Source organism: Tauraco erythrolophus, chromosome 1 (genome assembly GCF_009769465.1).
Source record: "Tauraco erythrolophus isolate bTauEry1 chromosome 1, bTauEry1.pri, whole genome shotgun sequence".
In the NCBI taxonomy this organism is placed as follows: domain Eukaryota; kingdom Metazoa; phylum Chordata; class Aves; order Musophagiformes; family Musophagidae; genus Tauraco; species Tauraco erythrolophus.
Genome location: NC_141465.1, coordinates 111225374 through 111251599, shown reverse-complemented (window position 1 = coordinate 111251599; position 26226 = coordinate 111225374). Strand labels below are relative to the sequence as shown.

General features: G+C 43.1%; 1 protein-coding gene across 5 annotated transcripts in view; it reads right to left on the bottom strand.

Moving 5' to 3' along the window:
• The window catches only part of STARD13 (StAR related lipid transfer domain containing 13), a 268378-nt gene that overhangs the window by 8353 nt on the left and 233799 nt on the right, over positions 1–26226 (bottom strand). For all 5 annotated transcript variants that reach the window (XM_086612902.1, XM_086612918.1, XM_086612936.1 and 2 more), the window contains 5 exons: positions 19507–19570; positions 12987–14368; positions 11383–11556; positions 9142–9301; positions 3210–3408 (listed from right to left, as the gene is read on the bottom strand). In XM_086612902.1, the coding sequence (XP_086469028.1) occupies positions 3210–3408; positions 9142–9301; positions 11383–11556; positions 12987–14368; positions 19507–19570 (1979 nt within the window). The remainder of the gene's footprint in view (positions 1–3209; positions 3409–9141; positions 9302–11382; positions 11557–12986; positions 14369–19506; positions 19571–26226) is intronic.

The following is a 26226-nucleotide window of genomic DNA, read 5'->3' as shown; positions in this document are numbered from 1 at the left end:
GGAAAAGCAAGAGACGTTCAGGGGTGTCAACTGATAAGGAGCCAGGAACAAGACAGAGTTAGCACAGGTGTTCAAGGCCAGGTTGGATGAGGCTTTGAGCAAGCTGGTGTAGTGGAGGGTGTCCCTGCCCATGGAAGCGGGGTTGGAACTAGATGATCTTTGAGGTTCCTTCCAAACCAAACCATTCTATGATTCTATGGTTCGCACTCTGGGAACGGCTTTCTGAAGAGACAGATGACAGGGGATGGAGAGGCGAGGACCAGCTGGTTGTTGGAGGGCTGTGGTGTTTGCTCCTCCATCAAGCACAGCTCGCCTAGCCAGTGTATGACGATTTTCTGCTCATTTGAAAGGCTCTTCTCCAAGAAAGAGACTGTACTTCATTTAAAGTTAATGAAGGGAGGGTAATACTCGGTACTCATCTCTTTAAATGGTATTTTTCAGGTTTCTTTGGTCCACTGGGAAACAGTTTGAAAGTCTTAGAGAAACTTTGAGAAAATACTTACACTTGTGTCCTAAACCATAAAAAAGAGTTTAATGAAAGCGGTAATGGATACGCTTAAATAGCGTCTCAGACAGATTCATTTCTAAAACTACCATAAGTTTTCTCAGTTTGGACTTGGAGCCCTCCTGTGGGTATTACACACGCTCTATATAATCAAACGGAAGAAGAACAAAAGTAGATTTACAGTACAGGGAACAGCCAGCTTCTAAGCTCTGCCTGCTCACCTTGTATAAGCACTTTATTTTAAAAGCTTTCAGACAATAACGACAAACTGAACACAGCCCAGTGCTCCCGATCTTCTAGAACTGGCAAGGCCAGGTCTTTCTGAGAAGTCAGAGGAACCTTTGCAAAATCCATGCAACGTGTCTTTTCTCCCCACATAGCCTCCTGGTACTCCCTCACCTGTTGCACTGGTGGGTATGATGCATAAAGACGACCAGCCAGCCCTTCAAGTCATAGGTAAACATAAGGCAACTGAGAGTTTTAGGGAAATGGAGAAAGTTTCATCAATGCTACGCCATATAGACTACTACACTAAGCACCTCATCCCCAGTCCTCTGTGTTACAGCAAACCAAACCATTCTGGATATACGAAAAGGGTCTTGGATATATGAAAAAGATCTTCAGTGAGTCCTAGAAAATCAGAAATCCCTTGCCGATACACTAAGAGAGGAAAAATCCTTCCTGACTTCACATTAGTAATTTGTTAAACAGGATGAAGGGGAATCAAAACTCCCAGCTACAGATTTATTTAATTGCAGACATTATGAAATACAATTGGTATCCCAGCAATTTGTAACATTTTTCTTTCTGTGAAAGGAGTTTTGTCGGTAGCGTCTAATACAGAAAAATATATTTTGTTTTGGATACATGGAAAAAACTCCACTGCCACTCATTCTTAATCCCAATGTTGGTCTCCAGCCGATCTTTTCTTGTTCCCACCTTGGTTTAAACAGATCCATCCTCAAGCCTTTCTGAAATCCTTCAAAGTATTGGTGCAGCTCAAGAATATCTTTCCTAGCATGATTTTTTCTTCTCCGATCAGTGTAAAGAAGAGTTCTTCAGACTTCCCACTGCAGTTTCATGTTACAGCATCAGCCCGTGCCCCTTTTTACAGTGTTTTTTTGTTAGCTGGTAGCAATGTTTCACTGTTCAGTCTTTTGGCTGTTGTGAATCCTAACAACAGGCTCCTGACTTGGAGATGGGGATTCCTTCTGGCTACAGACCTAATAGCACCGATGACACTGAGATCTGCCGTGCCTCTCTTCCTTTGACAAGGGGGTAGTTTACTTGGAGTCTCACCTATGCCAAGACAGGATGTTCCAAATCTTCATCAAGCAATAGTTTAAAGGCGATTTGTTTCCAAGGACATGTAGAAGATGTCCTTCCAGTGGATAATCTCCCTGGCCACTTCACTATGGAAACAGTTGTGATGATTGCCATTTTATTAACACCAAGAATTTCTCTTGCTTTTCTGAACAAGCTTGCTGATGTGTGTGCAGAGGCAGACAAGACCTGCAACTCGTGAGGAGGAAAGAAGATGGGGAAAGGATGGTTCAGGGCTAGGCACCAACTGTTTCTGTTCCCTTGTGTCCCAAGACACCATGTATAACCAAATCCACTAAACTTATTTGCGATGCTGTCTCTCTCATGCAGGAGCACAGCATTTCTCAACTAGCTACAGACACTGTGATGTTAAATACATTAGTGACTATGCGCCACAGACAGATTTTTACAGTAAAGGGAGGCACAGAAGTAACTTAGATTCTTTAGCACTGGGATTATACAGTGTTTAAAAATGGCTTTATATTGTTTTGGCAGCTGAAACGTCTGCAAGTGAAAAGACTAGACACACTTCTCTTTAGTGCTTCCAATTATTTGGCTTAGGCTTGGCCGGATATGCTTTTCTGTATCTGCCAGAGCCTCGGCTTGCTGGCCTTCATAATGGACGTTGTCAGGAAAAAACTCTAATTCCTCTGGCTTTTCAGTGTTTTCCTCATTGTTTATTTCTCCCTCAATCTGGAGAAGAGATATGCAGCCATTTCCTGATTTACAGGGATTTTCATCATTCGGATGCATGTGAGTTTCAGTTTTTTGCAGAAGACTGCTTATACTGAAATGAAAAGAAGAAATCCTCTCATTTTTTTTTCTTTCTCTATGACATCTTTACATAGAAGCTGAGGATGTAAATGAAGGCAGCTTGTTGCTTGCATGTACATTCTATTAATTATAATGAAAAGGCAAATAAAAGTCACAGCAAAGAAAGGGACTGCACAGGCTTATGTTCTCATGGTCAAGTACCTCTTCTCCATGCCCAGACAACTCACTTGTACTGAGATGTGTACATGAAATGGGCCCATAGCGTAAAGAAATCTGACAAAAACACGAGTCTTCATGCTTTTTATGTCCGTGACAACCTGTCCTTCTGACTTCTTTCTGATGGTGAGGCTGATGTTTTCAAAGCTTCCCAAGATTTCAACACTGTCTTTCCATTAAAATTGCCAGTATTTTGACACTGAAACCTTTAGGCAGTTCTAAAAATCTCTCAGTGAAAGATTTTGAAGGCAGAGAGGTTCTTTTATACATCTTGGAGGTGAGCAGAAAGAATCCCACTCAGTACTAACATATCAAAATTATTTACAACATATTATTACACAATATATAATATCGCCCATTTGTTTATAATAATAAAAATATTGGAACTTACATTGGTAGATGTGTAGGAAAGTCTCTCCTAGCTTACTCGTGAGGAGAGGCTCTGGCAAGTCCCGGAAAAATTGCTTTACCATGTCTGCCACATCATATGCCGACTGATCTTCATAGCTGACATTTTCTGGGGAGCTCTCATTCATCTGACGCAGGGCCTGGATTCGAGATTTCACTCCAGATTTTCGAAACAGACCCACCTAAAAAGGCACCATGTTGAATTGAGTTTAATATTACAGGGAACTTTGGTAATGACCAAAGCTTGGGTTGCTTATTTCACTCTAGGCAAGAACAAGAGAAACGTGTTAATACCTTAACAGTAAAAGGAGGGTTAGGGAGAATCTCCCCACCTTGCTAAATGCAAGGGGAGAAATAGTGACTGAGGATGAAGAAAAGGCTGAGGTACTCAATGCCTTCTTTGCTTCAGTCTTTAATGGTCAGACTAACTCAATGGGTGATACGCCTCTAGAACCAAATGGTGGAGATGGAGAGCTTTATCAAGGTTTCTTTCAAGAGCAAACGGTAAGCGAACTGCTACACAGCTTAAATGTGCAGAATTCTATGGGGCCGGATGAGATCCACCCAAGAGTGCTGAGGGAGCTGGCAGAAGTGCTCATCAAGCCACTTTCCATCATTTACCAACAATCCTGGCTAACAGGGGAGGTACCAGCTGACTGGAGGTTGGCAAACGTGACGCCAATCTACAAGAAAGGTAAGAGGGAAGACCCAGGGAACTACAGGCCGGTCAGTCTGACCTCAGTGCCAGGTAAACTCATGGAACAGATCATCCTTAGTGTTATCATGTGTCACGTACAGGGCAGTCAGATGATGAGGCCCAGTCAACATGGATTTATGAAGGGCAAGTCTTGTTTGACCAACCTGATCTCCTTCTATGATAAAATGACCCGTTTAGTGGACGAGGGAAGAACTGTGGATGTTGTTTACCTCGATTTTAGCAAAGCCTTTGACATTGTTTCCCATAACATTCTTCTGCAGAAGCTGGCTGCCTATGGCTTGGACGGGTGCATGCTTCGCTGGATCAAAAACTGGCTGGACAGCCGGGCCCAGAGAGTGGTGGTGAATGGAGTTAAATCCAGCTGGCAGACGGTCACCAGTGGTGTTCCACAGGACTCAGTGTTGGGGCCTGTTCTCTTTAACATTTTTATCAATGATCTGGATGAGGGGATCGAGCGCACCCTCAGCAAGTTTGCAGATGACACTAAATTGGGAGGTAGTGTTGATCTGCCTGGGCGTCGGGAGGCTCTACAGAGGGACCTGGACAGACTGGATCGATGGGTCAAGGCTAACTGTATGAAATTCAACAAGACCAAGTGCTGGGTCCTGCACTTGGGCCACAACAACCCCCTGCAGCATTACAGGCTTGGGAAAGTGTGGCTGGAAAGCTGCACAGCACAGAAGGACCTGGGGGTGCTGGTTGACAGCTTATTGAACATGAGCCAGCAGTGTGCCCAAGCAGCCAAGAAAGCCAACGGAATCCTGGCATATATCAGAAACAGTGTGGCCAGCAGGAGCAGGGAAGTGATTGTCCCCCTATACTCCGCACTGGTGAGACCACACCTTGAGTACTGTGTCCAGTTTCGGGCCCCTCACTTCAAGAAGGACGTTGAGGTGCTGGAGCGGGTTCAGAGAAGAGCAACAAAACTAGTGAAGGGTTTAGAGAACTTGACCTATGAGGAGCGGCTGAGGGAGCTGGGACTGTTTAGTCTGGAGAAGAGAAGGCTCAGGGCGGACCTTATCGCTCTCTACAATTACCTGAAAGGAAGTGGGAGTCGGTCTCTTCTCCCACGTTATGAATGACAGGACGAGAGGGAATGGCCTCAAGTTACTCCAGGGGAAATTTAGGTTAGATATCAGGAAGAATCTCTTTACAGAGAGGGTTGTGAAGTATTGGAACAGGCTGCCCAGGGAGGTGGTGGAGTCCCCATCCCTGGAGGTGTTTAAAAACCGTGTGGATTTGGTGTTGAGGAACATGGTTTAGGGACTCTGACAGTGCAGGGTGAATGGTTGGACTCAATGATCTTGAAGGTCTCTTCCAACCAGACGATTCTATGATTCTGTGTGCAAAGGCAATGGTCATGACTTGCCCACAGTCTCGTAGACAAGTGCATGATCTCATGGCAGGACTGCAAGAGTTAATGCCGCTGCTGCTGCTCTCTACCCCATCCTAGAGCCATGTGGTTTCCCTGCTGCCTGAAGAGTTTAAGCAAGATGCTCAGCTGATATAAATCAGCGTGGCTTGCTTGGCTTGTGTGACTGTCTGTTGATTTACTCCAGCTGAGAATCTGGTTCCTCATGTTTATTTGGGTATATATTTTGAAGACTAACAAGAAAATATTATGCTCAGCTAAGTAATAAATGCTATGGCAAAAGATGAGTACATCCTGGTAGAGCTTTGAAATTAAAACCAAATCTATTTTTTCCCTCTCCTGCTCTCTGCTTCCTACAGTTCCCCCAAATCCCACTGAAATCTCTAATTCTAAAATGGGGGCCGCAGAGGGATTACTTGTGCAGTGTCACTAAGATACGTTTTTATCCTGTTTGCTCTCCATTCTAAAGGAAGCAGTAATTCTTCAAATGATGCCTGCCAGTGCCTTCACAGCAGTGCTGCCCTTTTACCGTCCTTCTTGCCAATGGAATTCCCCCGGGGGGAATTCCTGAGCCTTAACCACATTATTTATTCCCAAGTGAGTTTACAGTGTTTCATTTGGGAAGCGTTAGCACAGTTTTCCTTCAGTTTCACCGGGGAAAAGGCGAAATATTGAGAAAGACCTATGAAAAAGGCACATTTCAGGTTTGGAGTTTCAGACTTCTGTTCCCACTGTCTTGTCTTTGTTGATCAGTTCAGCCTTCTGTGTGGCATAGTCCACCAATGAAAATGTGTAAAGGAAAGGAAATAATGCCTTTTGGGCTTCTTTGCCTGCCTTGTGCCAGCACAGAGTTCACGTAGGTCCCTCCTCTCCCTAGAGCGCAGGAACATGGTATTTAGGACTTTCGTTAACTCGCACATTAATGACACTAATTACACACTGCGCAGCTCTATTAGGGGATGTATTTATTTCTATGGAGATGAACTGCTACACCAGACTGGCTGTGAGCGGATCTTCTGCTATGTCTTCTTATTGATGAATTTAGCATCGCTCGTGAGCTGTATTTGTGTGTAGGAAGTAGAGAACTCGAGTGTGCCCTGTGTACATCCCAGTGCACTGTATTTCTGCTCACAGGTGAAGCTCTGCTCTTTGCTCTGACAGAGTATACAAGAAAGAGAATCTGGCTCTTTTAATTTGGTTTTCCCTTTCCCTTTCTCTTCTTCTTCTTAAATCCCTTTTCCTCTTAGAGATGTGTGCTGAAGATGCAGAAGGGCATATGGTGATTCTATCAAAAAATACAATTTTGGCATGCGGTGGATAAATGTGAGAGCAAAGGCTCAGTTTTCTGCTTTTGATGGAGAGTGTCCTTGCTGGTGTAAAGAACCTTTAAAAACTTCCAGCTAAGTCTGATTCGAGAGGTCAGGCATCAAATCTCACCCGCGCAATCTCCTGCTGCACATCATTCTGCTACTCTCAATCTCTGTTTTTGTTTAATGGTATTTATCTGAACTCCTATATCCCTTTTTCTTGGAAAAAATTATAATTAATCGAAAGAGGACAGCTCTTCACCTGATAGAAAAAGGTGGTTTAGGCTCTGTTGCAATATTATGCACTCATTCTGTAAATAAAATGGGACCATAAATCCAGTGATTTATCAGAGTTTGGTCTGGCCCAATCTCTTTATTATCTTCATGCTGTGGATCACCTGCCCTTCAAGCAGCCATGCGATGCATGACAAAAATTAAGATGCAGCTGACAAAGGTGAAGCAGTTTCCATTTCACAAGTTGAAACTGAGTAATGTGGCCTACAAATAATGGTGATGCTCCTCATACCATTTTAGACATTCCAGTGCCAGGATCCAGACTTTACAATGGTTCAGAGCAACCTCAACTTTACCAAGTGCGTGCAGTAGAAGCTCTGATGTCTGTTCAGGACTCAGGCTGCCTTCTGCAGTGCACGGAAGAGACGCATAAGTGAGTTGCTGGGGGAGACTGGAGGCTGCTCAGACCTCTGGCCAGATGTTAGGAGACTTTGAATGCAAATGAGAACAAAGGGAGTGGCTGTAAAGCAGAGAAGCTGAATTGCCTTGGAGGGTTTTGGCCTAGAAAGGTTTTTGGTGGAAAGATATTTTAAATGGTCCCAGTCTGTACTTCTCCTTCATTTTCTATTCAATGTTTTTCCACTGAGTGGAAACTCAAACTGAGTTGAAATGGTCCTTCACATAGCTCTGATTCTTACCAGCAAGTAAACCCTCCCTCTCGGAGCAGGTATTTGTCTGAGACTTCCCACAGACACTCTTTCCGACCCCCTCAAATCTCTCAAGAGCTTTTTCTTTCTCTTTGGTTTTACTCTCCCTTTTACTTTCTCCCTCATTTCTCCCCCATCTCTTTTCTCTTTCTTCCTTTTGCTCTGCTTCTTAGCTGATGAGCCCATCCCTATCCCCACATCTCTTATTCCTCATACTTGGGCGTGTCACTTTCTCCAATCCCACCACTGATTCCAGGCCTTTCCTGCATCACTTTTTTTCCTATACTAGGTTTCCCTGCTCAGTACCTGAACTCAGATTATCACAGTGATAACCAGGCTTGTTAGCTACTGAATATACTACTTCTGGTCGTCTCTATGCATCTTCTATTAATACATTTCCAACAGGCTATTCCTCCCATCCCTCAACTCCTGTGCACGTATGGTAGGTAGAACTCATCTCACCTCACTTTTGGTACCCAGGAGTCAGATGTCAAGGTCTGACCGCTACAGGATCTCTTTACAATCAATAGAGAGAAAGGATAGGAAGGGTCTGAGCCTCCCCACTGGCTCTAAAGGGAGCTGTGATTCACAGGCATTCAATTTTTAGACATTTTGAGGGAGATGACTGTCACCCACAAAGCAGCACGAACAGCAACCGAAATGGTGATCAGAAAATGGAAAGATTCCGAACTGACCACTTCCTTCCTTTTCGTGTGCTCAGAGCTAGGAAAGCAGCAAAGTCTGCAGTGTAAAATGCTGGTTGCTCCTTTTGAGTTTACAACTATCTAAAAGCAGTTACGGAAGAGGTCATACAACATGAGGTCAATAATAGTAGAGGACTGAAATCAATCAGCCAGGGGATTTCTCCCAGTCCTATTTTCATAAAGATACATATCCTCATCCTTAGGGGAAGAACAGTAAAAATATGATCAGTATGTCCCTTCTCTGTGGCTAAAGGGAATCAGAAAGTCTGAAATACTTTGAGCATGAGGGTCTCCCAGCTGGATTGTTGCAGCTAAGAACACTATAAAAGGAAACTTACCATAATGGCTTTAGCATTGAACCCCTGCTGACCTAACTCTATCTGGATATATCTGACTTTGTCAACAGAATACTTTGAATATTTTGCTGAGTTTGCCATCTATTCTTGGACTTTTCTTTCCTTGCTGAGTAAATAAAACCTTTTGTACCACATCTTGTGAAACAGTGCATGCAATTAACCCTCGGTGTCAACAGTCAAGCACGAGCAGTGCAGATACAGGTAGAAGCTGAGAGTCCTGAGCTCTCATTCGAGAGACATGAAGTTCTCATATCATTCTTTGAGGTAGGCTTTTGTATACAAATCAGCAGGACTGTCACAGCTACAAGAATTCAACAGAGTAGCTGGATACAAATCTCAAAATGGCCAACCATTAGTATTGGCACCAAGTCTCAAATCACCAGGGGAGATCTGGGCCCAACAAGAGATGTAACAATTTTCAAATCATTTTGGTACTAAGTACAAAAAGCTTCACCGTTGCTTGCTTAGGATGGCTTTTCAGAAAAAATCAACTGAGTCCCTGGCATTATGTACACACCTGATCTAGACAGTTGCTCCGTAAGTAGCGTAGTGCTTGCTGTATGCTCTGGGGAAGGGGCTGTCCCGTTCTCTGGACATGAACTATCAGAGGCACACCAAAGACGTTCTTGTCCTTGTAGTCAGGGACTTTCATCCTCTTCATGAACTTTGGCACGGACCTGAAAATTAAGATGAACAGGCTGCATGAAAATATCAGAGTATTTACACAGTCTCTCTGAGTAACTCTGCTGGCAGAAATTGGTAACTGGGGCCACCTCCTTTTTTATAAAGATGGTGAACTAACATGTAATGTACGATACATGGACACTTCACAATCTGTATAACTGGTGGATTTCATGACAACTTTTATAGGTAGATGGCCTCCGGCTCTAAGATATAGCATAACAATCTGTTCTAACAAAAAACTTTTAATATGCAGTTGTCATCCAGCTGAAGCCAACATGGTTTAGGGATTCAAAGGAATGGCACAGCAAAGCATAGTGGAGAGAGTATCTGAGAGAAAAGGAGGTTCAGTCCTCTAACACGCTGAATGATTTTTATACTACCAGTTACATGATTTAGCATTTCTATTGACTAACAATTTACAGTAATAAATGATGGTGGGAAATCCCTACGTGCCAGATTCATCCCTGGTGTTATATGATTTATTCTAGTTGAGTAACTAAAGTGAAGCTGGTGAGCTTGCTTTCTTCCAAAAGTGATGGTGAAAACGAGAACAAACTGGATTCCCTTTGTGGGAGTCAAGACTGCAGTGAAATTAAACAACAAAAAAAAGGCGAATATGACCTGAATGTGACAAAGATGTTTCTCATCTGTATGGGAAGGAGATAAAATTTGGATTAAATGACCTACTGAAGGAGTACAACATTCAACTTTACAGCTATTCAGCTATTTAGAGTCTCACTCTTATAAATCCTTAGAGACTGATTATACAAACTGAAGAAATATGTGTCACGAGGTAAAACCTCTGTACAAACAGCGGGACCTAGAATTTGCTCTAAGCCAGTCTGCTTATTTGGAGCTGATTAAGGTGAGATTCATTCCAGTACAGATGTCAGCTAGCTGCAGGGAGCTGCACCAAGGGAGAACAGCGATCTGGGGGTTCATCTTATTGAATTTTAGCTTTCTAACAGAGATTTAGAAAGAGTTTGCAGTCCAGACTGCCTCTATACCCATTGTGGAGTGAGGCACCTCTGGAGAGTAGCACAGACTCTCAACCTTGGATAGAATGAGCTGCCTTTGGAGTTGCCTGTCTTTTTTCACTGACCACAGACAGGTGACCCAACTTGCTCAGATTAGACTCATAACATTTCAGAGTGGCTGATGTCAATGAGGTGAATCTCACATGTAGTCCTTTGTATCTATTTTTCCAGTTTTGAAGGCAAACTTGCCTTATCTAGCTCACAGTTGAATTTAGTGGGATTTTGGTGAAGTGCTTTGAACACGGAAATCACAATGTAAATGTCAAGTTGTACTATTTTTGTACTCAGTGTCTCTGTGTACTAGGGAAAGTTTCTGTTATCCTTTTGATTATTTCTCAGGTCCTTATAATCTCTGATCTATGCCCGTTTCCATTCCGGTATACCTCAGTCTGTGTGGCCCATCACTGTTCGTATGCTATTAAATATGCAGATTTCTGTAGCCAGTTGCTACAGAAGGAGCCAGACTGCCAGTCTTCATGTCCATCTGCCCTTCACTCCACTCTCTGAGTGACCAGGTAGCTGCTACAGCTGCCACAGCTGCAAACTCCCTCTAACGCTGATCCAGAACTAGGCTAAAGCTTTGCATCTTTTGATCTGCAGAGAAAACCGTAACTGTTCTAACCCTTCTTTTAAAGCACAAACCAACCAATATCCAATACACGAAGTATCAGCAGCAGCTGTTTCTTTTCAAATCACAAAATGAATTCTGGGGAAGACTTACTGTAAACATTTCCTACTTTCAATCACTCTCTCCTACTCCTGTTTATTTTTCTGGAACTGGAGTGTTGTTAGAGAGGTTGGGGTTGTCTCTCTAACTGTTAGAGCACAGGAATGAAGTCAGACCTCCAGGATCTATTTCTGACTTTGCCACTGAGTCACTAGGCAGCAACGGATTAAAGTGAACAGTTTAAAATTCTACACCTGAAGTCAGTTGTTCCTCCTAATTGCATTTACTGAATTTACTATCAGAATAACAGAATTAGGAGAAACTATTTTCTTCTAAAAATATCTCTCTTCCAGTTATCAATGGTACTCACCAGGTCCAGCCATGTTTGTTTGACATGGAGTACTTTTCCATGATGGCAGTAAGACGAAGCAGAGAGAATTTTTGCAGTAGATTCAGTTGGGCCGCTGACTGATTGCTGATGTGAAGTGATGCGATGGAGTGGCTCAGGCGATGAGAGATTTGGAAACTATGCCATCGTAATCGCCTTTAGCAAAAGAAACAGTAGAAAAATCAGACAACTGCTTTAACTAGGCAGAAGAAGATGGTATACTGTGAGACCGGGCTGGGCAATATACAAAACATACATAAGCATACACAAATGTTATGGCTAGTGGTGTGTCAACTGAAAGAAAATGTAGCTTGGAGGCAAATAAAATAATTTGCTCAATCTCCTTAATTTTGGAAATGCCCAATTTTTGATTTTTTTAATGTTAGATTCACAAATGGGTGTGGGTCCCATCCGTGTACTCAGAGGAGCAGTGCTGCCTGCTCTGCCCTTCAGCCCACACATTTCCAACAGGATGTGGGAGACCCAGAATCAAATGTTCTCTCCCTGACTCAGCTGGGATTTGATGCCTGGTCCCTCACCTCCCAGGGGACCAGCCTGACCACCAAGGTATTTGGAGATGAGGTTCTCCAAATATCTCTATTATTAAATACTGAAGGATTTTTTGGAGTAAGGATTGAACTCTGTGTCTCCTTGGCAAGAGCCGTAACCACCAAACTATTGAGCCACTCACATCTTCTCTTTACTCCAATACACTTTCTCTATGTACTGGATATATCGGGAAAAAAACCTCATTTCAGTCTCTTGTTTTGCTAAACTTGAGTTCTGGCTCACATCCTAAAATCTTTGGCACTGCTCATTTACTCGGCAGTTTCCTCGAATTCACTTGCTTATGATGGTGGTGAGCAAACACGGACAGCAGTAAACCATGGCACGGCAGAATCCTCTGTGAGGACTTGACAAGACTGAGAGCAGATCGGAAAATGCCGGGTATTTTCTCACTGCTTTTGCACGTACAAACCCACTCTGCACTCAGCAGTATGGATCCGCAAAGGCCTCTACCCAGGATCGTGCTCCCTTGGCTCAGCAGGAGCTCATCCCTCTGCCTTGAAAGAGGTCTGCAAGCTATTAACAAAATTCCACTTTTCACTTTTATTAAGAAGTTAATCGTATACCACCATTTCATCCAGTCACATAAGGGACTGAGGCAGGGTAGGGAAGTTCTCTTCGAGCACAAAGCGACACAATTTAAAAGCAGACCAGTACATTAAAAAAGTGCACACGGATACTGATGGATAAATACTGAGGTGCATAACTTAGAAGACAAGTTGAAAATACATCCCACAACCTATACAGGGTCCTACTATATAATCGATGGATCAAGAGAGAAAAAAATGCCCTAGTTTGCTCTGTTAAACCAATTCTCCACTGATTCCACACAAGAATTTCCCTAGCAGGGTGTCCATTCTCCCTAAGTCCCACCTTTCCCTGGGAAGTCCCTGTCCCCATACAGGATTAGTACAACTGTAAGGGTACCCTGCACCTTCTGACCCCCAGGCTGAGAGCCTCTGATTCTTTAGATCATATTTCACAGTCTATGGAATTGTGTACAAAATCTTGCTACCTACCTGCTTGGCCTTGTGAGTGATGCTCCCACCCCAGAGTCTCTCCTGTCTCTAACACCAGTGGCTTCAGATTCGTTCAGGGATGTTCCATCTCTGTCCATGTCACTTGGTGTGGTCCGGCCATCAGAGACAGAGTTTCCTTCAAAATCAAGTGTGATCTGTGTGGGCGACTGGAAAGGCAATGACGGAGATTCCCTGACCGACACATCATCAACTGGCAGAGCTGGCAACACGTTCTTTGACCAGCCATCTACCACCTCCTGGAGTCCGTTGACATGTTGCAAAATGTCATCTAAATGAGGAAAAAGGACATCTTTCTCTAAGTCCAGGAGGTCCCCAGTACTAGCATACAGGTGGGAACCTGGCACATTGTCATAAATACTAATTCTGCTCTCTTTGGGACAACAAGCCATCATCAATCCAGGCTCTTTTGGAGTAGAGCAGTTCTGCTTTCCCAAAGAGATGCTGCCTGTCCTCCAGTTTACACTGTTACTGTTGTCTGTAGGTGAGAGGCTTTCAATAGAAAGTGCCTTTGGGAAGGTCCCCGGTTTGTGGTCCTTGGGAATATGCACGACCAAGTTCTCTTGGGAATGAAATTCGTTTTTGCGGTTTTGGTCCACCACTTGCCGTAAGGCTGTTCCTTCCAGAACATTTAGGTCCTCCAGATACATCCCACCTCTTTTGTTTGCTTCATGGCATTTGCGTTCCTTCAAACATGGTGTGCTCACCCCACTGCTGCTGTTTTCGGATTGACTGCCGTCACTGCTGGATTTGGTAGAAAAGGAAAGTCCTCTTTTGACTGAATCTTGACCTAAGTTCTGGATATCACCATTGACTATCTGTACACAGTGCATGTCTTTCAAGGATTTCGGCTCATACTGGAGAATGGGTCCACTTATCTCTAGAGGACCTGTTCTTCCTGAGCCTTTTAGTTTTCCATGCACACCTTTTGCTTTTAGTGTCTCCATGCGTTTTAGAAAGGTTTTTGCTTTGGTTCGTGTTGGTTTCTCATTCTTCAGGTTGTCCTTGGGGGACAGGGTGGTGTTTATCGCAGTGGAGTCTTGCAGCAGCGTGCTTTCTACATCATGCTGGCCAGAGCAGTTGCAAGTCTCCCTGACAGCACTGCTGATGCCTGACTGACTCCTGCTGTCACTTCCCCCACTGCTCTCGCTGTGAATAGATGAGACCTCAGGTTCACTCAGGTCTGTAAGGACGCTCTCGCTGCTTGTTGTATTTTTCATTTTAATGTCCCCAGAAGATCCATGTCTGTCTGATTGGTGAAGCAAAGCATCAATGTCGTCCACCCGAGACCATCGTCTGCTGGTTCTCTGGAAAGTCCATTTATTACTGATCGCACAGAGGTCTTCTTCATCTGAATCTTCACTCTGGAAAACAGCAAGTGGCACATGTTAAAAGCAGGTGCTTTTACTGGTTATTTGATTTAACATGATTGTGCTGCTCCATGTGAGCAACAGGTGGTAAAGTCTCCCTGAACCTGGATTATGAAAGATTGGTCATCAGTTCTGTCATAATAGCCTCCTTCATTTAATTGTAAAGATTTCACTGAGGAACTTAACAAGTAAGGAATAGGACCCTGCTCTATGTTAGGGAGCTCATCACTTCCATCAATGTCTCTTGGCTTCTGTGGGGCAGATTGCCTGTGCACTGAACTGTGAAGGACTGATGCCCACAGTAACTGTTCAGAAAAAAACAGGTTCTGAAAGGTCCAAGTGGAGAGATCCTGACTTACAAAGATGGTGTTAAGATACACATGGTAAAGACTGGGAAGGAGCTGGGTTCTACAGCAACGTGAGCCATTTAACAAACCAAGACGGCAAATATCTGGTGCTGCACTTAGTTTTGCATTAAGAATTAAACAAACATCTATAAACTTCACAGACCAGGTACATCTAACAAGATTTATGTTTCGGGAACATAAGTACAGATAGATAGTCACGATGTTAAAAATAACAGCAAAAAAATACTATTTGGAGGTATCGCTTAGGGTGGGTCTCAGCGCAGGCAAAGGGAGGCAGTGGAGGCAGCTGTGGAGGTGTGGGGAGGAGGAGCAGCTAGGCTCAGTCCTGGATGGGGCAACGTCTACAGTTGAGGTGAGCTTTCCTACAGTGGCAACCACCATCTTCATTGCCTTTGCCATCAGAGGCACTCCAATCTTGATGACCCCCAGCCTGCCCCACTGTCTCTGGCTTCCCTCAACCTCTCCCAAGGCAGCAGCAGTCCCACAACCCTTCCTAGTCTCATCCTTCAGCTTGGGGCATGCCGAGTTGTCCTTATGTTTAGGCAGCTCCAAGAGCTACTCTGCAATGCAGACGACATTTGCCTTGAAAAAAAAATTTGGATAAAAAGCTCTCCCTATGACATTTTTCTTATCTGTTTGCTCAAACAAAAAAGATACATCTGCAGCATGGAACACACAGTCAGTGTCCAACTTGCTGTTCTCTAAGGATGTGAAGCCCACGGTTGCTAATGAGTATCCTTCCCTTGACTTTGAACTGAGTTTATACTGCATTATTCTTGCACATTTGTTTTAAAGCAGAACAAACTAACTTCACCTACATGACATCCAAACAGCTCTTCACATTCTTGGAAGCAGTATGAAGGCAGTAAAATATGACAGGCTGTCAGACTAAAATGAGGTGCTAAACCAGAAAGACTATTTTAGGACTGGAAAAATTCTCATTTTAAAAGTCTATTATTAGAAGTATTTTTCTATGAAGTTTTGATGGTAAAGTTATCTCCCATCTCTGACTAGATCTCCATAGGCCTGTCTAATTGAAAAATGTAAAACAAATTTTACCAGAACCAGTACTCACTAACGCCATAAGCTGTTGCCAGTTTATCACTTCAAGTCGGACAGATGTTTTAGATCATATCCAAACCATAAAATGAAATACAGCTATGAAATTTTAAGTTTCGTCATTGCTCTTTTATCTGTTAATGTTGAGGTGTGCAGCGCTTCTGCAGCTGACACTAGTTCATAGGAACGAATGGAGACCTTAGTTCTGCGGCTAGCTAGAGAGAAAAATTAAGCAGCTAGTTAAGCAGCAGGAAAGGGGCTAGAAAAGGCTAATTCTGCTTTGGCCAGTTTGTCTGCAGGGAAGAAATGGCATACCAGACAGCTCTGCCTTTGTTTCAACTCCACGGTTTGCTGTATGCATATACAGAGCGAAGGATTGCACAGACTCAGGCACTTAAAAATCCATCTATTATGGTCTTAGTAGTGCCACGAAGTGGATATTTTAAAGACCGCAAGAGTATGTACTTTTAAACATTTAGTAGCGTTAATTATATCTACAAAGCATACCACTGCTGAAGCGTTGATGGCACCAGCCAATAGGATAAAAATATATTTTTTTAATTTGTTGTACATCCCAGTATGCCAAAGGGGACTTTAAAGAAGATTTTTGGCTGACACAAATGCCTCTAGCTGGACTGACATTACTGTACGAACTGACAGGATTTAGCCCATATTTTCTACAAGCTGGAATCGATTAAACTAGCTAAAGTGGTAGAGACATTGTGAAAAACACCAAGAGGACAGCACAGAGTAGGAGACAGAAATAAACATAAATTCAGTTGTCAATATACTTTAAATCATTTTTAGAGGAAAATATGTTTTAAAATTTTTTAAAGGAAAGTAGAGATGAACAGAAATGGATATTGGTAATAAACCACAACTAAGATAGGATGACATTCTGCCCAAGAGCCAGTCAGAAAAAACAGAGTTTTCAGTATCGAAATTTGCAGCTAAATAAAAAAAGGTTTAGTTTGTTTTTTTTTTTTTTTCCTTTAATTGGTAACGAAACATGCTTGTGTTTCTTCAGAAGAAAAATCAGACGAAGTATCTGGATACTGAAATGCTGCCATGGTGACTCACTCCAAATTCGGCTGTACTGTGAGTCCTGTGCTTTTCTTTTGATGGAATCAGTAGAAATTCTGGAAGCCACGAACATCCTGAGTGACCCACTGTTCTTGTTAGATATCAGAGTGCCCTGACAAACAAGACTGTCCTAAAAAAAATGCAGAGAGCACTTTGCCAACCAACATGTCACCAGCTATGGGGACAGAGGATCCAGAGCAGGTCTGAAAGCAACGATCCGCCTTACACAGGAGGAGCAGACATCTTGGAGCAGTGACTGTATGACCTAGGGTGAAATCAAGTGCATGGCTTTGGCGTGTATTCAAAAGTCCATTTAATACCACTATGTTTGGGGAGACGAGAAGGGGCAAGTTTCTTGAGAACTGACTGATAACATTTGCCAAAGAGAAAGAGGTTTTGATTCACAGATTTGTCACAGTTGATTTAAAATAGTGCAGCTTTTCGACTGAGGGTATACTTTCCAGAGATACAGAGGGATGCTAACAAAAGGCAAAAAAGCGGGTTTATTTGTGGTGGAATTATGCCACATTTTTCCAGCTGGGGGCAGGAATTCTCATAAATCGACAGCTGCAGAAGGCATTTAATCCAAAGGCTAATCTCTGTCTGTCCAAATCGCTTACGGACATATTTGCAACACATACGCGAGGATTTCTGTACGCATCTCGATGAATCCAAGGGGAAGAGTGCAGCCCAGAGTGTGGATGTACGGGGTGGGAGAGCGGGCAGTGGGGAACGCTCACCCCGTGCTGGTTTTCACACTAACCTTGTCTGGCAGCTTGCTTGGCCGTATTTTGATGAATTGCTCAAGCAGCTGCGCTAGTCCTGTGCAAACCTGTTATGCTGAGCCTCCAAAGCAAGCTGATGTTGCATTTCATTGTTCAGATCACCATAGAGACTATTAGGAAAGGCAGTATCTACAGCAAAAAAAGTTTACTTGGTTCAGTCTTCAATTCCAGCCCCAATTTCCAGCTTTTACACTTGAATTTACATTTCCTCCGGTCAGTAGTCCCTCCTCCCTCTTCCTTTCTCCCCTACGTTCTCTTCTACTTTTGCTTGCTCTATATCTGCCATCTCAAATCTCCTTCATCCCCTCTTTCTCTACATTTTTCTCTGCTCTGTTTCTCCCTGGCCTTGTGCAGGTATGGACCCAACTAGCTTCTGTCCCCCTGAAAGAGTACCAAGTAGGGCAGTTTCACTTCCATAGCAAATTAATGGTCATCTGCAAAGAGAGCAGCTGAGGGCTTCAATCCATTAAGAACAGGGAGGAGTGGCAGCAAAAATTAATAAAAAACAAAGGTAATGTGAAAATCCTCCTTTTTTTAACCCAACATAATCAGACACTTAAAGAAGCAAGCAAGCAAGCAAGCATACAAACCTCACACCAAACCCAAAATACTTGTTGAAGAGAAGAACAGGAACTGAACAGAACAATCAGTGTTCACCTGTATGTTGCTTTTCGTAATTGTCTCTTGCGCAGCTCCAGTATCTCTGCTTGAACACAAGTACAAGAGCTCATGGACACAAACCAGACACTGCTCCAAGCAGGTCAGCTCATCAATTAAGTTGTTTTTTGCTGAAGGACCTCAGCCTCTTCCTACAGCACTTACCTGCCCAAATCATAAAGTTATAGTGCAGTCAGGGGATTTTACTATTCCTTCTCTCAGATGTGACATGGGTGTTTGACGTGGAAAGTGCTGGCACTTATCAAAGACAAGAAAAAGCCATCGGGTCTGAATCAGTGAAGCGAAGGGGTCCCTGCAGCTCCAGTGAAGGGACAAAATGCAAGCTAAAGAGGCTACGTACACAGAGGAACAAATGGGCATGTGCCAAAGGCAGAATATCTGTACATTAAAACCATCTTTTTTCAAGTTCCCTCAAACTGCGAATAGAGTGTGAATAGACTGAATCTGCAAAGACACCAAAAATGCAACTCTCGGAGGTATAGACAAACACTTTAAGGAGGGAAAAACAGACACCAAGATTTCTCAGAGTCGACAACTACCATTGTACACCACTGAAGGGCTTGGGGGAATTTGTGACCAGAAAGTCAAACGTTCAACAGTTAATGTTACATTAACATGTTACAAAACTCTCAAAATCAATAGGCAGTTTCTACATTCCTTGTCGAAACCCTTTAAGCTCAAATAATTCCATGTTACACAGGAGCTTGTAACAATGACAGAGTTTATTTTCATGTTCTTAACTGGGAATAAGTCAGTACAAGAAAGAGAGAAAAGCTATTGTTTTTGTCTGAGCAGCTTCCATTTTTTTCCGAGCAGGATTTTCCATTGTGTACTCACATGGCACTGGCAAACAAGCCAGCCTAATGAAACCACACTGTCTTTCCACTCGCTAACTTGAATTGCACATACGTAAAGTTTTAAGTACTGCGTGTGCCCTTTTTGTTCCTGCTGTATTAGTCACGAGTTTTTTTCTATTTTATTTGCAATTTCAAGATTCAGCAATTCACATTATCAGGTGTCCAGACAATGCTGACACACAGGTTCAAAGTCAAACACACTTAACTTACTTTTAAGAGCATTACTGATTTAAAGACTAAATTGGGGAGGTCTTATCACAAAAACTGGGGCAAAGCCAGCACATTTCCTGAAACGTCCTTACCTTTTTTCTTTGGAAGTTCACATCGAGTTTCATTGAGGCGCACTTGTTCAGTGTGTTCAGTCGTCTACAGGGCAAAGCAAAGTCAAAAGATTAGCAGCCTCCAGTTAAAGGGCACGACTTTGTAAATTCAAAAGCTTTTCTCTTATCTGCCGGTAGGGTGCTAACGGCATACGACAGACTTCAGGAACGATATTGGTCGTGTTATTCCAGGTTATAAGACCACTGAGTTAAATGTGTGAGCTTCACAGAACTTGATAGGCCGGTTTTATATATTGCTTTTTAATTCACAGACATTTAAGTACTTAGCAAAGGAAATAGGTACAAACAAACACGTCTCATGGACGGGGAAATGACGGGAGAATAAGGAGGCAAGATGCCTTCTGCAGGAACATAACATAATTGGTCTAAAATGATTTAAGGTTAATGGTAGGGGATTTCAAAGCACTTGTAAAAAAACAAAAGAAAAAGATGCAGTTCCTCACTTCAGGCAGTTAGCACCTCCTTTAAAAAGCTGACATAGCAGTTAGTTAAATGTTTCTTCATGGTTAATAGTTCCTTTCCCACACCTATGGATCTTATGACAGGTTAACACACCCAACATGTAACAAATCTAGCATCTTAAAATAAATATTTTTAGTTATTTACAAATCTAACATCTTAAAATAAATATTTTTAGTTATTTTTGACTATGTTTTGTTTGTAATGATGTTACCAGGAACACTGTAATACTTCTGCTTTTTAAATTCAAGGCTATCTGATGATGATAGTGGGTTGAAATGACAATCTAATAGAGATGGAAAGAGAATCCATGTGCATGCTCATATGCAAAGAGAGAGGACAAGAAAACATGCTCTTTCAATAGTGAACCTACCATGCTAATCATAATTGCCTAGTTTTATTTATACTTAAAGGTCCTGATTCATGAAACCATCCATCTTCTAAAAGCAGAGACTCAGAGTTGAATATGTTTGACTTTGAACTTTTTCCAGATTTAGGGCTGAATTTCAAAATAAAGAGGCAGAGTGAGAGAGCCACTTGCCCACTACACTCTTCTGTAGGCTGCCTGCATCTCTTGTGTCTTGGCAGCAAGAGCTGCCCCTGTTGCTTCTGGGTCTCAGGAAGAGGCTGCAAAACTCCAGAACTGATCACATTTGAAATGTATGTGACAAGTTACAAGAATACGTGAAAAAAGTATCACATCAATAATATAATCTCTCACGTAGCGTAAGAGCATTATGGCATTCACATACTCCTCCTCGAGACTTGTAATATTAGAAGTCCTTTCAAATTGTCACTGCTAATAAAGAACCAGCCCACCAAATGTGGATCTTGCTTAAAAAAAATTGCCTCACAAAATATCACCCGCTCATCTGTAGCTCAAATACTTCTCCCTAACTCAAGCCAATAAACCCGTTATGCCATATCAGAAAAGTCCTGTGCTCATCATATTAATGTGAGTATAATGCATGCACAGGCACACCCGCATGCATGATAGTAATGTTCTTGTAATAAATTTCAGGCTTTGTGGCTCTGTAGCTATATCTTCAGCCTTCTGCCCACAAATCCTCCTCCTCAGGGATTACATCTATTATTGCAAAGCTCATCTTTTGCCCAAACATGGAATTTCTCAACCCAAAGTTGCATTTTCTTGGGGCCCTGGGGCTGAATAATGTTCAGTGTTTCTTTTGAGTGCAAAATGTTTAGATTTGAGTAGTGCTATCAATTCCAAATATATAGAGGCACAGGCATATTTTCAAAGGACTCCAGCTCAACTTTCTATCCTTGGAGACAGCTTCCTCTGAGAGTTGAACCAGGGGCTCAGGTCGGAGTCTCTGAACCTCTGCATTAGTTGGCCTGTGCTGGAGGGACAAGTCTGTAGCCACATTTCCACACTGACATGCCTCTGTGTGCCACCTGAGTGCATGTAGCTGCACATCTGAACCAAGCTGCCGCCTTTACATGGTGAGCAGTCAGACCAGGGACGGGGAAGTGCTCCCTGCTTCCTTGACCTAAATGTGTCCTGCAAGGCTGACTGGGAGACAGGCATCAGCTCAATTCACACCCAGAGGCTCAGAAATCCTGAGAAACCACTGACTCCTTTCAAGCTGCTCACCGACTCTGAAAACCAAACCATCGACTCCACCTCCCTGCCTCCACAAGAGCAGGCACTGAAGAAACTCCTGAGAACGAGGGCTGCAGCGCAGCCCCCTGCCTCCACAACAGCCCTTGGCAGGTGATTTCTGCAACTGCTTTCTCAACAGTTTACAAAAATCCTCTATACTTACTATCTGTGGTCATTAAGAAGATGTATAATGAAACATTTTCAGTTCAGGGACCAGTGCTCCTTCCATTCACTACGAGGCCGCTTGCCATCTAAAAACCAAGGAGCAAGCCACGCGCTTCAGGAGCGGGAAGACGAGGAAGGAAGAGCCCTTGATGTACCCTTTGCCTTGTTTGCACCCAGGTACCTCTGCAAGTGTCCAGCCAACAGCAGAAAGTGCTGTGGTATCTCTATTGAAAAGGGCTGCTTCTTCAGCACAGAAAGGTGCAGGAAGCACGCGGTCAAACCAAGACTGTCCAAAGCCAACGTGTTCCCGCTGATGGCATCCAAGAGCAAGATCGTTTCAGCAGGGACTGAGAGGTCGTCTCTATAAAAGTGAGTATCGTTACTTAAATTGGAGGCTGGGGAAGCCACACCGTTGTCCTGGCTGCTTTCTAACCCGGTTTTGCTATGAAGAACTCGCTCCATCAAAACCAAACCTGCTTTTTACTGGGTGCCAGGGGCTCAACCTCAGGCTTTAAATTCACCCATCTACAAAACACCATCAGGCTTTTTGGGGCTCTTCCAGTGCTGTGGAAAGATTTGCCAGTGAAATTAGAGAACTAACGATCACATTTGTGAGCCTGCCTGGTACTAACAACTGCAATCAAAGCCAGTCTGTTTCAACTTCTTACGCCTTCTTGATGTGCCAGGGGTGGCAGAAAGCTTTTTTCATCTGCTTAAAGTCGTTACATGACTGACAGCTAAGTCCTCAGCAAATCTTTCAAAGAACAAAAAATAAAAGTCTCTGGCTACAAAAGGCTGTCACTAATGTCCCAGTCAAAGTGAGCGAAGCACTATACTTTCACATCACTCCTTAAAAACATGGGAAAAGACTGCTTGTTTGTAATGTTAAGAAAACACAAAATCTGGACTTGAGAAAAGGTAGAGAAAACCACATCAAATAAACTTGTGCAAGAGAGGTGGCTATATGAAAACCAAATAATCTAAGATGCATTTGAATGCTTGTCTGGAAAGCTCTGCAGTGCTCAGGGGAAGCCTGCAAAATATTTACTACAGCAAGTGCTTCACTGATGTTCATTTTCTCTCTTCTCCAGGCCATCACAGGTAAACACTGCCTCTATGGTTTAACACTTATCTCTATGGGGAAACGTCGTCTCTATGTTGAAATGTCCCTTGAAACAATACTTAAACCCTAGCAGAGTGATTCAGGAGCCAAAACAGGGATCATAGAATCATAGAATCATAGAGTGGCATAGGCTGGAAGGGACCTCAGAGATCATCTAATCCAACCTCCCTGTAATGGGCAGGGACGCCTCTCAACTAGATCAGGCTACTCAAGGCTCTGTCCAACTTGGCCTTGAACACATCCAAGGAGAGGGCATTCACAACTTCTCTGGGCACTTTATTCCAAAGTCTTACCCTCCTTGTACTGAAGAATTTCTTCCTAAGATCTAATCTAAATCTGTCCTCCTTCAACTTAAACCCATTTCCCCTTGTCCTATCAGTGGACACTCTTGTAAAAAGTCCCTCCCCATGTCAGGCACTATTTTAGATCACCTAGAATACCAAGCCTGGCCTTCAGCTGCTGCAGGTCCTCTTGGTCCACCCAGCCCATGGAGAAGTCTGAGATATCTTAGGAGATCTGAGATGGCATTAGACACAGGTATTTAGGGCTCTGAATCCCGACCTCAGTTTTGTACTTCTTAATCTTTATGATGGAAGTTTTTTGGAAGCAGGAATTCTCTGACTTTTGCATTCTGTACAGCTCAGTGTTTACAATAAATACAAGCTTGTAGCAATGCAGGATCTGATTAGCTGAAAAACCTTGTGTGTGACCTGTTGTCCTGCTTGAAGAGCCATCCAGATAACAGGAAGACAACTTTAAAGTGACTTGGAGCTCCATGCATTCCCTTGAACCTGTTCTGCAGCTGCTTCCAAGCAGCTGGTGAGGAATGCAGTCAGGGGCACCAACTGGTTGTGCAAGAGGAGGCACCATGGGGAGGGCTAGCATGGACAGCACAGCATCTCCTACCTGTGCAGATCTGGAAATGTCCTCTATTATGAATCATGACCAGGCAAACACATTATATGGTTCCGTAAATTCCTCTCTGAGGGAAACACGACACCATTTATTTTATCATTATTCCTACCCAAGTTTAGCTGCTGCATACACATGCCCCTAGCTGGCTTCTTCTGGTGCCATGGAATTTGGGAAGAGGACATCCAGCTCCTCGTGCTGGGCTCTGCTGAGGTCTGAACACTGAATAAGGTTCCTCCCAGCAGCGGCAGGGCTGGCGTGCGAAGCTGGCACTGGCACGTCCCTGCACAACCAGTTTTGTGCGTGAAGACAACACACTGTTTTCCAGTCCAATCACTTTTTGTCATGGTTGCAATTGAGTGAGTTACCTTGTAGGCTACGTGCTCACAGGAGGTGAGACAACTCTCCTTGAGGTCAAGGGGAGCCATTCTACTGGCTGCAGAGCTGGGCCGTCCGTACTGCGTGTGGGGAGCCAGGCTGATCTCCTAACAGCACCGAGAGCAATATAACTCAGCAGGCAGTACTGACTATGCAATCAGCATTTCAAAACTTGAATAGTAGGATGTCCCATGTACAGTGGATTATTTACGAGCTATCTAAGAGACACTAGCTATGGAAAAAGAGGCTGCTGGCTGCTTGGCACTGTTCAAATTTTAGGAGCTCAGTTTAGGGACCTATGTATCAGACTGTTACATACTTGTTCTTTATACTTTTAGTCACTGTATGTACGTTAATGCAAAAAGTACAACATGGCTTAGCTTTTCCTTCTCACCCTCTTATCACAGCGGCCACAAAAGTTCCCAGAGCAGAGCTGGTTGCTGCTATTTTGGAAACGACACAGAGATCCAGCTATAAAATTTTCATGCCCAATTATTATTTTGGCAGGCTGACAGCATGCGCCTGCAGATTGCATAGCAATTTTCTATTGTTCGTTACTCAATAAAATCTGAGTGGAATCTCTTGATAGATACGCCTCTAACCCAAAGGCCTCAAATTTGGTCTTTACTCTGCCAATTTTTCAAATGATATTGTAAACAGCAGGAATGTTAGAATATCTCAAAAAGGTCACTGAAGTATTTTACAACAGGGAGTCTCAGGCTTTCTGACTGAAATACTACCAGCTGCCTTAAAAAAAGAAAAGGTTCCTCTGCATTTGTACCTCCTGCTGTCTTGTATACTGCAATGCCATAAGAAAACCAATTATAAAATGAGGTTGAGAGTCTGATTTCAATCCACGAGAGCAGAGAAATTCAGTGTTTATGCTAGAACCATTACCATTCAGAGCTAAGACTCTGCTCAAACAGATTATCCACTCTGGCATTCCAGCTTTAGAACTATCCTCCAAATAAAAATGAGAACCCCATTTTGTTCAGTACTACGGGCTGAATGCACTATTGGGCAGTGTGAAGGCTTGGTCATACATAGCTTCGAGGGCAGTTTTGGGTGTTTGAAGAATGGAAGTTTGGCTCCTGACCTGGGAATCGGTGCATACAGAAATAATAACCAACATTTTTTTAACTTTCTATTTCACAGAAGTTCATCACAGCCTGTGGCTCTCGTATGATATACTGGCATGCACCTGTAGTAACACCACCACAGAGCAAAGCAAGGGTAGAAAACCAGCGGCAGTGGTCAGTCGAGCTGTGAGGATTTCCAGTGCACTGGAAAACCTGGAAGATATTGGTTTGGTAGTTAATACAGTAGCAAAGTCGATATCGGGGGCAGTGGCTGGCCCTGTTTACTGTTTCTGAGGTACCCGAATATTGACATTTGGCACAATCACTTTTTACAGGTTGCTCTCAGCTAAAGGTTTGGAGCTGCTGAGTTACAGCAAATTAAATGTCTGTAATCTGAAAATATAACCTGTACATAATACTTGTATTTCTACCTGGCTAGTATATGAGGTGTTACTCTTTTTTCAGATCTAAACTTTTTAAAAACTGTCAACAAAAATTAAAGTCAACAGGTGTTGTCTTCTGAATAAAATCATTACAGATAAAGTTACGAGACAATCATAAAGCCCTTCATTTTTCAATAAAATAGTTTGGAAAGATTTGTGTCTGTGCTTATGTACTACAGGTCTCAGCAGTCTCACTTGATTTAGGTTAATATAAAGCATTTTGTCACATGAGTGCATCTCTCCAGCTGCTAGTTTATTTTCCAAAATCTCACCTTTTAATAAATGAGAAAAAAAACCACCAGTATCTAGCTGTTGAGCTCACAAAGAAATCCTCACAGATATATCAACCCAGTTTAATTGTTGTAGGTGTATCTGTGGGTCTACAGAGAGCCTAGAGGAGCAAGAGATGAGCTGTTCCCATTTAGCTGTGTAGGTGCTGGATGCCTGATGACCATGACTGAAGTGCTACCATTGCCAATTACTTCAGAGAAAAAAGAC